The sequence below is a fragment of the Fistularia commersonii genome, chromosome 20 (genome assembly GCF_037954325.1).
Source record: "Fistularia commersonii isolate RoL2024-O1a breed Wild chromosome 20, RoL_Fcom_v1.0, whole genome shotgun sequence".
NCBI lineage: Eukaryota > Metazoa > Chordata > Actinopteri > Syngnathiformes > Fistulariidae > Fistularia > Fistularia commersonii.
In genome coordinates this window covers 6,738,213-6,753,204 of record NC_141303.1, presented here as the reverse complement: position 1 = coordinate 6,753,204, position 14,992 = coordinate 6,738,213, and the positions used below count along the sequence as shown (strand labels likewise).

Below are 14,992 nucleotides of genomic sequence, written 5' to 3'. Positions count from 1 at the left end.
TTAGAAAGTGTTGAGTCTGCCTAAGATATTAAGATTGGCTGTTTTCCTTTTCTTTGCCAAAGGAACAGTTATCTCAACATAAAAAACATGATTGTTGTGGTCTGATACCTTTTGCAGCCGACTAGATCCTGACATTGTAAGCTGATATGTTTTGGTGAAATCGTCTGCTTTCTCTCTGATAGCATGAAGCTGGGTAGTATTTTGTTGTGGCGCCAAAAGTACTGGAATAACTCAAAAATGATTGGACTAACGCAAGATAATCCACAGAGGTTATGTGCAGTTTCAGGAGGAATTGCTTTCCCTTTCTTGGGCGAAGTTCAGTTTCACTCAAACACGCACGAGGCTCCATTTTTCCTGTATGTCTTCTTTCTAATTCCTTCAAACTTTGAGAAATGTCACGGTTCAGCTGACATACCGAAACTGGTAAACCCACACTTAATTTCCGTCAACGTAAACCCACGACAGACAAATGGGCCACACGGGGCTCGTTGCAAGTTTAAAGACAATATGTTAATGCTAGATGTTAAAACCTTGGTTGAGTGTTTTATTGGAAAATTCACATTTATTGACCCTTAGAATAACATCTCCTTTATGAAAGATGAAACACTCAAAAGTCTACATTTGAATTTTGCTCTGTGATTCCATTAAGAGTGTTAAAGATGAAACTGTCCTCCATAACTGTTTCATGAATCTAAAGAATTAACTCCAAATGTTTTTTTTGCTTTATTTGCTGCTCCCTTCATGGGTCACTTCATCTTTTTCCCCCGAACCTTCTCCTCTGCATGCCCGTTTCTCACATCAACTAACTTCATGTCCTCTTTCTCTCCATCCATAAATCTCCTCTTCGGTCTTCCTCTTGGCCTCCTGCCTGTTTGTTCCAACCGCATAATCCTTCTACTCAGATCTTCACTATCCCTTCTCTGTATGTGTCCAAAACATGTCAGTCTGACTTTATCTCCAGAACATCTGACATGTGCCGGCCCTCTAATCGACTCATTCCCGATTCTATCCAACCTCCTCGCCCTCAAAAGAGAACCTCAACATCTTCATCTCTGCTACCTCTCGGTCTGACTCCTGGCTTTTCCTCAGTGTCACCGTCTCTAAACCACAAAACATCCAAATAACCGAAAAACCTGGAACTATTGACTTCAATCTGTGTTCCCTCTCTCTTCCTCAAGCATTTGAAAAGGTTGGACATGAAACCCAAGATCTGCAGTAGAAGTTGAAAGCCGGTTTATCGGTACAGTCCATTACGATGAACTGTGACAAGTGGAAGAAGAAAAAGAAAGAAAAACGCAGGTGAGAAGATCCAGCGAACCCTCACGGTAACCTCAAGCAGAAGCTGCCTCGCAAAACCTACCGGACGGCTGAGCTTCACACCTTGAGACAATTCACCAGGAACCCCTTAATAATCACGCTTGCATAAGTAATGTTCCACATACATATTCATGTTCCATCTCCAGACCGTTTCATTCATTGCAAAGCCGGTGTGCTAAAACAACTACCTTGCATCTGGTCCTATTCTCCCCCTTCTGTCCGTGCTTTGATATGAATGCCAGCTCTCTTCTTGCTCCACCTCTTGTTGTGTTGTCATACCAGAAGATTATTTTCAGGATGAAACAAGAATGATGCACGAGACCCCGTGGCCCGACGGCAGGAACAGCTGGCAGGGCCTCGGAAGCTGCAGCTGGTCCGTGTCACCGGTTCACTTATTCACACCGGATGGATGAGTTTTAAGCTGAGACATTCAGAAAGGACCGGGGGGGGGTTCACTTATGTGGCAGTGGATCTCTGAATATCAAGCTAAAAGTGACCAGGTGCTGTTTTTAAATTGACACGGAATATCATCTCTTACGCGTATTGTTTTCTCTGAATGACTTCTTTTTGCAACTCATTTGAACTCGGCCCTCTCATGCAGAACAGCTGCACACCTCATGTGAAGGTGATTCCAGCATCGCAATGTGTTGACGTGAGTCCTGGAGAAGAATTCGAAACAGGTTTGTGCAGTAACTTGGCTTTATTTCTGAAACGCAATCTACCATATGTGAGAATAAAATATGTCAGACGTGACTCTTCATGGTGTGCAACAAGGTTCTGTTCTCAGCCCAAACCTCAATATTTTTTACACAAGTAACATATATGATATTTCTCCATTATTCTTCCCAGTTAAACCAATTTGTAAAGGTTTGATGAAAGCTTAGAACATCTCTTGAACCCACTAAAACCAAGAGAGTTGACATGAATAAACAATCTATGAACTTAATAATTAACCATTTTTGAGCATTAGAAAATCAACGCTTAAAACAGAGATGCAGTGAATGAAAATTAATTATTGTGGATAAACAATATGGGAAATTATATAAGAAATATAATAAGTTCTTGAAGTATTCAGTCAGATATCTGAATAAAGTACTTTGTGCTTTGACAGTTATGTTTGTTCTAAGCTCCATGCGTCACTTCGGCTCAGCTTTTGTTTATTTCGGGGTGCTGGCTTGTGTTTTTGCTGAGGTTTAAGCTGTGGGCTGACTTCATGTCGAGATAGGACTGGAAATTTTCCGCAGATCTGGCAACTCTGAAACAGTATATCAGATTAACTTCCCTTACAAGTTGTGTAACAAGCATTTTCACTACTTATTTGATTTTATACCTTATCATTAGTATCATAACTCATACATTTATTAAATTGTATTTGACTGATGGTGGCATATCTACATTTTATATATTTATATATAATTGTACATTTGCCTCTACTGTGACTCGTGTTTTTTTAAATCTCCTCTGGAGACTTTTGTTTTATTTTTCTCTAAACTAAGTTTAATTCCCTATTTAAGACACGTGTCCAGAGAACGTTCTGGTATTTTTAAAGGCCTGAAGAACGATACAAGAAGGAATTTATTTTAATGTGTCATGAAATCCTCATGTCGAGGTGAACACAAGTTAGTTGACAAATTCTCCACTAGAGGGCGCAATTGGCCGTGAATTATTACCATGAAGAGAGTGGACTTTATCTGCCCTACAAATTCCACTCCTTTCTGCAGACTTATACCTTCACTTACAGATGTGCTACTTTCCCCCAAAATAACTCGTTGTCTTCTTTGTGGGGACAAACCCCTTGGTAGAGTTAGCGTAGCATTAAGATTTAAAGAATTATGACTTAACTTTTCATATTGTTATGGGAGCTGGGACTGGGTTAGGAGGACAAAAAAAAATGCTGAAACTGTTCTGTAGGAGTTTGCTCTTCCTCACAATCTCTGTTCATCTTCAGCGACTGGAATTGTTCAGGGTTTTTCCAAGACCTGTAGGAATCCAGATTGAGAAATGTTGAGCATAAAGGAAAGTAAACAGATTTCAGGTGTGAAGTAAACTTGGAAGACTGAACAGGAAAGGAGCATCAAGAGAGTAAAGCTGCAGCTGAGTCGGGAAATGCAATCTTGTCAACGCGTGCTGTTCTGTTTTCAGACAGAGCTCCAGAGCTGAGCAAGCTGGACGGTGAACTTTGGTGATAATTGAGCAGGTAGAGAATTATTATCGACTCAAGTTCTGCAAATCAAAGGAAATGAATGGTTTCCCTCTGCTGACAACAACAACAGGACCATAAACCTTTCATTGAGGAGGAACAAAGAGAGACAGATTAATCGCACCAGCCTGAACTCAAGACACAATATATGGTCTCATCTCATGAGGAACAACAGAGGGAGTCATGCTCTTTGCTCTAGTTAGAAAATAAAATTTAATCTACCCAGGGTAACAGAGTCATACATAGCAGATACAGGTACAGACATGGAAATACTGCTTGGGTGAAAAAAAAATCTGCTTGTTTGTTTTCACAGCTGTTTGACAGCGCAACATGACAGGAGACAAACTGTAAAGATGAAAAAAAAAAAAAAAAAAAAAATCACATCAAGTGATTAACAAGCATTCCATATATGGTCATGTATACAAAGCCGTATAAAACAAGTACAATAATGGACAGACAAGTCCAAAAGAACAAGGGTGTAAACATTTCGTGTATATGTGCTTTAAATGACGCCAGCGTCACCACAAATCGGATCAACCGGTAACTGCCATCGTCGAGGCAGGGTAAGGAATTCATTAATATAAAAACAATGACCGTCTCTGTGTGATGTACTTGTATTGAGTATTTTTTTTTCTTAAAAAAACTCTACACCTGTATATTTCAGCTAGCATACAAAGGAAAACTGCAGGCCACTGAACCTCCGTGGGCGTCTGCTTCAAAAACAATGTGGCATCGTGTACTCAGGGCGTTTATAACAGAGCACCATATTGATTTTTACTGTGTTTCCTCGGCATCGTTTTCTGTCGTACTTGACTGCTGCTGTTGGTCCCTTTGTGTAGAGCTGGCTGAAGTCACAGCGAGGCACAGCAGGTGTCAACAACCCCAACGCTCAATGCAGAGATGAAACTGGGTGTTTCCCGTCATCCAAAGGACAGAGCCAGCTCATGTAGCAGTGCTGAGGAAGCCCTTCAATCGCAGGTCTTTGGGCAGAGTCTCCAAAAGTCTCCAGCTTGGAGCTCAAGTGCTTACAAGACAAGGTATCGTCAGTATTGTGTTTGTTTAAATGTCTGCCACGGTGCTAGTTTGGGGGTCAGGGACTCCGTGTCCCCGCTCTTCCTGATTTCATTTGGTTTCGGCGGAGAGCTGCTCCAGCAGAGGGTTGGCCTCACTCTCGGGCGTTTTGACGCTATCCGTCCTCACAATGCAGGTCGGCCGGTGAAGGTTGAGCATCACCATAAGCTGCTGTCTCTCCAGACGGAGTTCCTCAATCTGCGCCTTTAGCTCAGAGTTCACCATCTCCAGACGCTCAGATTCCTAGAGATAGGATAGTTTAGGATAGTTTAGAGAGAGCACTGTTCGAATTTCAATGATGAAACAATTGTAATAATCACACCACTCTGTGTATAACTAATAATTATCTGGAACCCATTTTCAGCTTTGTAATACTCCTGCAGGGTTCTTTGTCTTTCTCTCTCTTTCTCCCACACACACACCTTTTATCTTGCAGGTGAGTCCTGTGTTCACTATTGCTCAGTGTATGTTTTTTTTTTTGTTTTGCCCCTAAGACATTTATTGCAAATTTAAGTTTGTTTTTCAGCATTTTTCAGGGAACTCTTTGAACTACCTCACCATTAACATAATAAGATTTCCAGGTAATCATCAAAATATTTTCTGTAATCATTTTGACACTTTTTGAACTTTTTAAACACATCTCATCTTATCTTGACGTCATATGAATGATTTTAAATAGCGCAATATTTTCCTGGTCACTTTGATTTCAAAGTGCTTTCCTTGACCGGGGAAATCGTTTGCTGTATTCCAGGTTTTCCAGGACATGACATGAAAATGCAGTCCTACTAGCAGTTTTTATTCTTTGGGGAAATGTACAGTGAAAGAACAGCCCTTTTGTTGAAAGCAGCATTGAAATAACTTGATGAGGTAGGTGGTTTAAATGTGAATAACGATTGCAGGGTAACCAAAATCAGATGACGCTTGTTCTGTTTCTGCTGATCAATGTTCTCTGCTGCGTCATAAACTCACCCTTTGAAGGAAGTCCGTCCGTTCCTTCTTTTTGTTTCGGCATCTCGCAGCTGCCACTTTGTTTTTCTCTCGCCTTCGTTTCCTCCTTTCTTCATCTTCATCCATCTGCAGACAAAACATGTTATTATGTTGCACGGGCATTTAACATTTGCATTTTCCTAAAAAACAAACAAAAAACTACACTGATGACGGCTTCTGGCTTCTTTAACCCTAATACCAAAATTTCACCAGGAAGGGAAAGTAAACTGTTATGCAATTTCTACACTAATTCTTCTATCAAACACTAGAGGGTGCAGAAATTAAACTTTAAATCTTTAAAAGTGCAAAATCTCACAGTGAACTTAAAAGAGCTTCCAAAGTTTTCCACAAGTGTTTTTTTCCTTTGGCTTATTTGTTTGTTTGTTTGTTTTTAAAAAAGGTATTTTTAGATGTTTCAGTTCGGTTTGAATATCTTGCATTTGGTTCATAAACCAACAGCTAATTGTTGCTCTGAGTATAATCCACGGTTTCTCACGTCTCCCAGCTGCTTCTATTGCCTCACTTCCTCTTTTCTTTTCCTCCTCACCTCTGTCTTGATGGCCAGCGGCCTCTTTCCCAGCCTCCCCAAGAAATGCAGTGGGGAGAGCATGGCCCCCAGCTGGTGGAAATCAGCCAGCTTCAGCTGGTCAGTTAGCGTGGTGGCCGAGATGCCCGCCAGCGGGCCAAGGCTTGGCAGAGAACCCGCCGCCAACGAAGGGTCAGGTATCTGTCCCGGCATCATGTCCAACCCGGCCACCACCGCCGCTGTAGGGAGAGAGAAAAGAGATTCTGTTATTTAGTCTTTATCGTAATGAATCTTTCAAAAACAGTACATTCAAGATGTCTTGTATTTCCAGTCTTATAACCACTGTTCTGAGAAAATGTCTCAACTAAATTCAAATCATTTATATAGTCGGGGTTTTTGGTTTATATCGATTGATTTCTAGAAGTGACAGGAAAAATAGATTTCAGCTTGTTGTGCATAAATGTATCATGGCCACCTGACATCTTTTCCTGTCCAAAGCACCTTTGATTTGATCTGTGAGTGTTTGTCTTATATCCAGCAAACAGTTTATTAACTGTCATCTGTCCCTATCATCAAACATCCTTCCAAACACCGGTTGCCATCTCTTGAGAATGCCGGCAAATGTTGACAGCTTTGACAGCTGTGTCATCTCTTTAGACAGCAGCCAGAGGAAGAGCAAAAAAAAAAACCTGCGCTGTCGACCGCTATAAGCTCATCCGTGGATCTCGTGCAAAAAGGAACAAATAAACCTGGGCCCATCTTCTACACATTTGATAATTTACCCGGTGGTTTTTGAATTCAGGATTCAAAGGATATCAGAAGCATTAGTGTTGAAACAGTGGGGCTTAAACACACGCAAATTCCACCACCACCCTCTTCCAACAATTTGGGATATTTTAGAGGGTCTGACCACGGCACTTTTTCATGTAATCAGGGAAGAATGAGGGACAGAGGAGAAAAAGGAGAACTTGTGCAGACCTAGAGGAAGTGGCTGGAGAATTAAGACGTCTCTCTAATTACTGTAAGACCAAGAGTTGGAAAACTTCTGATGGCCAAATAAAAAACAAATGTTGCAGATGGGAACAGTGTAACATGAGCCGGCTTCACCCTGCCCATCCCTGCAATCTCAGAGCAGAGGCAGGCAAAATTTTTTTAATGAAATTCTGGCTAGAAAATATTTGGTTCTCATCGTCAGGTAAACATAGAATGACAATCCAATCGTGTCAAAACAAGTAGGTGAACGGGCACAATTGTCTGATACTGAAATGCTCCTCTTAATAGAACTGGATGACTGACATGTCAGTAACTGCTGCTGAGTGATAAAATTTCAGCTCGGATTACGAGCCGAACCCAAAGCTATGAGGAGTTTTACAAAGATTGAGGATATCGGTGTAACTTCAACTTTGAAAATTCACATTTGCCCCCTGAGCATTCAGCCGTAGCTCAACTTCTACAGGTTGGGCACAAGCTGAACAAAGCCCCTCTCATATGGATGCAACAAAGAGGTGTATTGTGCTGGAATCCTGAACAGCTGACTGTGCTGGTTGGTGACTAGCTGACAGGCTGGGATGTATTGTAAGTTATACGAAGTTTTTTATTTCAGCGTGATTTTTTTTTTCCAGACTGAAAGGACTGCTCTATTACAAAAGCCATGGAGGAGGTAATGAAAAAGTTAGGTTATGTAACTCTATTCTAATGTACTCCACCCTGCACATGGTCTAGTCTGAAAGCGTTTTTACAGTTGGGACTTTTGTTTACTCGCGAGCAATTCAGCTTACTTTCAGAAAACTACTGATCAGTTCTAAAGTAAAATAGCATTTCTCTGAACCGTTTGTCACCAACTGCATTAAATTGCATGCAATCAAATATTTCGGGATTGATAATAATCCTGACCAAGCCTGCTTTATTTTTCACAGCCAACAAAATCTGACCTTCCCGTATCAATCACCCAAAAAAACATATTACACCTGTTGCAACAAACCCTACATTATCACTACATATTACTTTTGACCTCCTCTTTAGGAACAGAATGATGTATTCACTCCAAGGACAGGTTCCATTTTGGAGCCAGTGTCCAATGAGGCATTTTATTATTTAATTCTCCCCTTGCTCCTGTCCCTTCTCCTCTTTTCTCCCTCCCTCTCTCTCTCTCTCCTGTTGCATGTGTACTCCCATTTACACTACACTTGGCAGCAGCCTGTTTTTGCTGGAGAGTAAAAGAACAAGACAGCCCTGGTAAAAATCTCTTGCAGACAAAATCTGCTGTCTGGAACTCCCGGGAGAGGTGTAGGAATAGAAGGTGCCAAGGCCTTTTCACTTTGCAGCAGCGGCAGAGAGGAAGGCAAACCATATGGTAGCTGGTCCAAGGTGAACAAGAAAGAGGGGGGATATGAGAAAACACCCGGATCAAGGTATCAATCATCGGAATGAATCACCGCATTCAACATTTTTCAGTGCTTCCAATAATTGTATGACAGGCCATCAAGTAATTTCATTTTTCATCAGCACACCCTTAGATGTCAGTCAAAACTTAATTGACTTCCAAGTGTCCGCTTGCATATGCACAGCTGTTTATTTAATTCTGTCTTGTTCAAAAGCATTGATTCAAGTATTTTCTCAGATTGCTCGCTGCAGACCGATAGCCAGGCTGGAACTCAAAAGGTGCAAACCAAAAGAACCCTTGGACCACAGGGACTGAAGCGCCCATTAGGAATGACTGAGCAAATCACTTTCATAGCCAAAATGGAATCCAGTGTTCAAGTTGGCCAGACACTCAGGACCGGTTTACGGACTTTGATTCGGCTCTGACTTGTACAAAAATGATCTTTCAACGGAAACTGACAGTAAAAAAAAAATTAATTCTGGGCTTATTTTACTTCGGTTGGACTGCCTCATATGGAGCTGACATTAATGCAATTCACCTGGATGATTTTTTTTTTTCAGTATTGCGTTAAAAGCAGTTGATAGCAATGGAAAAAAAAAATCTGACTTAAGGCATCTTTTTTTCCCCCCACCAATTCCTCAAAATTGCACCGAAAATTAGGGCGACATGTTGATAGGAGTATCCACCACTGCATGCTCAGTCAGATAAATTGTAAGGAAAAGCCCCCATTCCTTGCTATGTCTTGTTGAAACATGCAGCTGAGGCCACTCCTTCTCATAAACACACATTTGGTATATAAACCACCCTCATATTTGTCAGGATGACATCAGAGCACTCTTTCCTTTTTTTTTTTTTTTTTTAAATTCCAAAGGGGTAGTTATTCCAGCCTCTAAACAAAGGTAAAATGACATGGAAGACTAGACATACATCAATTATGGTACGTATAAATGAGTTCTATCCCTTTTCCAGACAGTTTATAGTACTTTTGTGCTACAACAGAAATTCCTGGCTAGAGTTAAATTTGACTTTTAACTGTTCTACGAGGTCTGCTTTATGTTTAATCTGTTCAGTCTCTCTCAATCTCATATTCCCCTGACAAATTCAACACCCATTCAAGCCCTGAGACATTAAACACACCAAAAGTCTGGTCTTAGCATTGCAGGGAAACTTTGTTTGCCTTGCAGTGTGCCATTATACCCAAAACCATGAGTCAAACTGATTTTACATTTTTCAACAGACGGCTATTTTTCTCTTTTTCTGTCAGTGGCAGCCTGCAGCTGAGGATTAGTGGTCAGCGTTTGATGATGCAACCCTGTTACTGTGCTTTTGCAGTCAAGCAGAAAAGCCAGTGCCATAGCTTTTAGAGCCACACTAGCCTCAAACAAAGACACCTACACAGCCCAGGGGTAGTGTGGGCACTGCTGCCTCTCAGGAGCTGGAGAAGACCAGCTAAAGCCAAGGGCAGTGGGCCCAAATGTTATGTATTAGCAATGAAATACAGAACAGTACTCACTGTAATTTCTGGCTTCAGTCCAAAACCAATCCAACTACATGTGAGCCATGGATAGATGGGGGTTCTCAGTGTGCAAAAGTGTTCCTGTGAGGGTTCTGAAATGCTGAGACACAGTGTCCAACACGCTGGTCTATTTGCTCCTACATTCAATTAAATGTGTCTATTTCCTGAGTCAGTCTGGAGAACAAGTGACAGTGATTTTTCACAGCATTTTTCTGTCTAAAACCAGAAGTCAGAAGTATTTGCTGGCTAATTAATATTTGCCTGATTTAAAAAAGTCTTTATTTGTTTCCTTTCCTTTAATTAATGGTCTCATGACTGAAGTTGTGGCATACTAAGAAAAAACACAGACCTTCCAGATGCTATTGGACACTTTTTTGTCCGGATTCTTTACAAAAAATATTTAAGGTAATGAGGCCTTTCATGGCCCACACACCAACATCTTGCAAAACTCCTGCAAACAGTCTCTGCGACACTCTCGCTGAGAATGAACAATGAGCGCTGGGGCTCGGGCCAAGGCACGCTTGCCCAATCTCTGGCCAAGGTCTCAGTGATCATCATTACCGTCTGCACTCAGTCAGGCTGTGTTGAGTTACAGCCTTTCACAATCCTCTGAGGAAACCAGGGAATTTGGCACTGTCTGACTTGAGGACAGGACAGTCCAAATATACAGTATCAACATTCCTCAAACTCTTCATTCTATTTTTCACTGAACCGACAAGAGGCAGGCACAGGCTGAGAGGAGAGTTTGTAATAATGGCGGCTGTGCTGGTCACACTCAGGTCATCCCTGCTCTTTCAGCAAGATGGTGATTGTGTTATTATAAGTGAAAACAGGCTCCTAATTTCAGCTTATATTCATCATTTGGCTATAAACATTTGCCACAAATAGAGGAAACTATCAAAATTAGTATTGTGAAAATGCCTAAATAGTTCAGTAGAACCCAAGCTGTAGTATGCTGCATATGAAAACCTGACCCATTGCTCAGTAGATTATTGCAATTTTTTTTATTTTGCAGGTGTCATTGCAAAAAAAAATGATTCAGTGCAGAGACACCACATGTCATGTACAGGGAAATAAAAACATTAGCGTCACACACACACTCACTCACTCACATTCATTTGGCAGGGAATTTCTTAGCAATAAGTGAAGAAGATACATGGATTACAAATAGAGACTCTTATAAGTCCAAAATAAGCCATAAAGGAAAGCCATGACGATGTTTGGAACAAGGAACTGCTGAGCTTGCCCAATCTGGAGAAGTTACCAAAGGCAAAGTGGTTAAAGCTAGCAAGTGAGAACAGACAGTCCGCCTGCTGCTGCTATATCCACTGGTATAAAACATTAATTTCATAAAACGACTTATGTTTATACATTTAAGTATTGAGCTTTACTAAACCTATTTGAAGCAAAATAATTACACTGCACCTGTGTCCTGCTTCAAAAACTGTAAACCATTTTCAATATGGTTTCATTTGTGCAAGCGCTCTGGACAACTGCATTTGGTGATTTAAATAGTTAGCAGTTAAATCAGAAACCATTCCACGAAAAGATATATAATCAGATTAGCCAAAAATACATCAGAGAAAGAAAATCTTGCTCCATTACATGCATCTCTCACTTTTGTCTTGCAGACCATGCTATAGATATATATTTGGATGAATACATCCAAAGTCTTTTCATTTTAAGTGGCATTTTGATTTACTTTCTCCCAGCATCAGTCAGGATTTTGATGCAATCACAAAATATCTTAAGTTACCAGAGAAACACAGCAGAAAAGATAAACAATTGACTTTAGTGGAGGCAGCTGACTAAGAATGAGTTTAATAAAAAATGTAAAGAAATTAAAAAAATCAAACACTAAGCACCTGCATATATGCACAAGGCATGAGGACTGTGGTTGCCTTCATTTAAACATTACTATGTGATCATTGGCTGGATTCCTACTTTGCCTTCATGCCATTCAAACAGTCACACATCTATATTCTGTATCTGGGTGGTCTTCGTTGAATTATTATAATGTTACTATTTTCTCCATGCTGTAAATCAGGATTAGACTTTGCATGACACAGCTTTGGCTTAGCTCAGACATGGATTAAATGAATTAGAAATGTGGACAAAAGCCATTTCAAATGTATGAAGTTCATGTCTGTGAAGAATCCAAGGCAAAATATGTGCAATCCTGAACAATAAGATATTAGCCAACACTGTCCAGAAAACTTGATTTAACACTTCCCGTTGAAGCAATCGCCATGGTTATGTAACTTTGTCACTATAATGCTGTTTCATGGTTTGTCCTGATATTTCCTCACTGACCCACGTCAAGCAGCCTCTAATTCAACAATGAAATTTCTCTCGCCTTTTACAACGTGTTCATTGCTTTTGTTGTTTTAAAATACTAGGAGTAGAGGGTCAATATTTAGGTTGACAGTCTGTCACAAGGACATTTTTGAGCAAACAGAAAAACCTGGCTTCAATTCCAAGTCAGCAGTATGAAAAGACCTTTTTAACACGCAGTGTCTGCTGTCTCTTTTCTCACTTACACCTTGGGACATTTGGGTGTTTGCCTCTACAGTGTGTGTCTAGGCTGTCTTGACACACTGTTTTTACAAACCATGTGGAAAGGCTTATGGGGACTACAATGTGATACTGATAATTTGATACCCACAGCAGTGAATAGCTGCTCCCCCGGCATTAGTGTTAGTATTATTGAGCCTTGCTGTTGCAGAGTTGGCTCGCTTGCCTGCAATGCGTCTGCTGTCTATTCAGCGCACCGAGGAGCAGCTTGGCAAGTCCAGCTCTCCACAGATGCACTGGAAGGCATTTCTACTTAAAATAAACCCTGTGCGCCCACGTCCAGCCTCTCAGCCCTGTCGACCCTGCGCTGCTTGTCGGCTCGTCAGCCCTTCCCCATTAATCCACTGCAGCATTCCATTAATGCGGAAACCATCCTATGGATGTGCCCGGGCAGAAGCCGGGGCATTTAAATCTTTCAAGGAGCATGCTTGTTCACTTACTCACACAAACACCAAAGAAATATGTACAGAAATATCACTTAACTGTATAACCTGAATGGCATGTAATTGTGTAAGCAAGCATGCACCAGCTGGAGAGCATGCAGTCACAATAGAGGAAAATGTTGAACCTATGAACTTGCAAGTCACATACACATGATCTACCTTTACCTATTATATATTTCCCATTCCACAAATAGCCTTCAACCTTCAGACCAACAAGGGCAGACAACTGAAACTACCTCTGGCCAAGATAGAGCAGCCATCACACAGCCCTGACTTGAGACTAGGATGATTTTTGTTGCATCGGGGGAAAACAGATGCAAGGGGGGAGTAGAATTAGGGAGCAGAAATAAAAGCATAGGATCTGGGTAATATGAAAATAAAATAATATGATATTCTGAAGCTTTTACTTGGGGAATTGATGGAAATTAGCTAACATCTCAAATACAAATAAAGCAATGGAAGGCCAAAACAAACACTATGAATGCAAGCCAATTTGAGCACAAGTCCTTAGCTGAGCTTACCTGTTGCACTGCCAAATAAACTTCACACTATATTTGCAACTGCATTACTTAAGTTTCAAGGAGAATCACCCTTGCCATGCAAAGCATTGTCATATTGCAGTAGTTGAATCTAAACCAAGAGAGAAATGTTACTTACTCACAGCAAACTTATCGGTCGTCTTCTGTCAATGATGCAACCGTGTTTGGACACTGTGGGAGAGTAGTGACAGATTACTAACTAACAGAGTACTAACATGAAAAGAACATACAGTATATGGATGTTGCTGATTTAAATGCGACCCCATTTAAAACTAATGATGACCATCTTTTTTATTTTATTTTATTTGTTTTACCTTGTCTAGATAAAGTAATTGGAAGGCTTGGAGTCAAATTACAGTGGTGTTGTGGCAGTCATCATGGGAAATGTGTTACTTATCGGAGGGAACAATTATTCGCGATAATAACAGATGGCACGTCCTTACATAACTAGGCTTTTGCGTTCTCATTATCTATTCAAATCTGATCCAACAAGTTCTCGTACTTCTTTGTAGCATTTGGCGTTCGAGCTGGTAAAGCAAAGGCTATGGTAACGTAACTGAAAGTCTCTTGCCAAGCGAACGTAAAGAACGTTAAAAAAACACTCAAACTTACTGCTTTTGATGAGTGACTTAAAACATTTTTTTGCTGAACAGGTGAAGTTTGGAGTAAAATGCTAGCTCGGCTAGCCGTGAGCTGGCGGCGGAACCTGCGCTGTGTGGCGTGCATACCTCGCGTTACATAACGGTCTCCACCAGCGGGCTAACCGACACATTTCGTGTTCAGCGACATGGAAATGGAAAAAATTCCCGCGATTAAAATAGGCTGCCATTGGTCCGACACAAGCCGGTGTGTAATTTAAGTGAGCCGGGGGGTCAGTAAATACCAAGCCGTAAAAGCGACAGTTGCCACAACAGTTGTAACAACAGCGTACGCAACGGTTGTGACAGCAACATACCGACTCGAGCCAAGGCAGCGTGGAAAACTTTAAAACTAACTAAACTTGGCCTTTTTAACAGAAACCAACAGAAAACATATCCTGTAATAGTCAGTATTATCATTACAGACAACGCGAAAAAATACCTCATAAACGTGTTACAGCATATTGTCTCTGCGGTGTGTTGAGAAAGTGTGACTAAACAGGCAAAATACGGAGATACTCCGCTGACTTAACACGGAAAACTCGACGCTCACCTGCTGTGCGTCCGAATTTGGCAGGTAAAATGGAAAGAGTCGGTTAAATAAAAAAAAAATAAAATAAAATAAAAAAGAACGGCCAGGAGTGGGGGACTCGGGTGTAGGATTTGGGGACTAGCGTTGCATCAGCCCTGTTTAAGTAGTGGCCAGAGGCTCTGTGAGCGCTCAGGAATGCGGAAGTGCCGTCCAGACGTAAGCGCGGATGAAAATAATGTGAGAGGACGGCGGAGGTTCGCTCGCTC

The 14,992-nt window shown here is 41.1% G+C and overlaps 1 protein-coding gene across 2 annotated transcripts; it reads right to left on the bottom strand.

Annotated features, from left to right (window-relative positions):
- Window positions 1–3,706: 3,706 nt before the first annotated feature.
- LOC147222745 (jun dimerization protein 2-like) lies at window positions 3,707–14,903 on the bottom strand. Of its 2 annotated transcripts, none has more exons than XM_086167251.1 (5): window positions 14,748–14,903; window positions 13,675–13,727; window positions 6,123–6,340; window positions 5,558–5,662; window positions 3,707–4,831 (listed from the first exon to the last, which is right to left on the bottom strand). In XM_086167251.1, exons 3-5 carry the CDS (start codon window positions 6,315–6,317, stop codon window positions 4,640–4,642), a joined length of 492 nt encoding a protein of 163 aa, XP_086023377.1. In that variant the 5' UTR covers window positions 6,318–6,340; window positions 13,675–13,727; window positions 14,748–14,903; the 3' UTR covers window positions 3,707–4,639. The 2 variants fall into 2 exon arrangements, with proteins under 2 accessions (XP_086023377.1, XP_086023375.1); XM_086167249.1 differs by having other exon boundaries at window positions 13,679–13,727; window positions 14,748–14,902.
- Between the last annotated feature and the right edge of the window lie 89 nt (window positions 14,904–14,992).

What these genes read in the sequence shown, in the direction of transcription:
- LOC147222745 (XM_086167251.1), bottom strand. Translation starts at nt 6,317, where the DNA reads ATGATGCCGGGACAGATACCTGACCCTTCGTTGGCGGCGGGTTCTCTG. An exon ending in CGCTGGCCATCAAGACAGAG is followed by an intron (nt 5,663 to 6,122) that starts GTGAGGAGGAAA and finishes TTTTGTCTGCAG; the next exon opens with ATGGATGAAGATGAAGAAAG. An exon ending in GGACGGACTTCCTTCAAAGG is followed by an intron (nt 4,832 to 5,557) that starts GTGAGTTTATGA and finishes TCCTATCTCTAG; the next exon opens with GAATCTGAGCGTCTGGAGAT.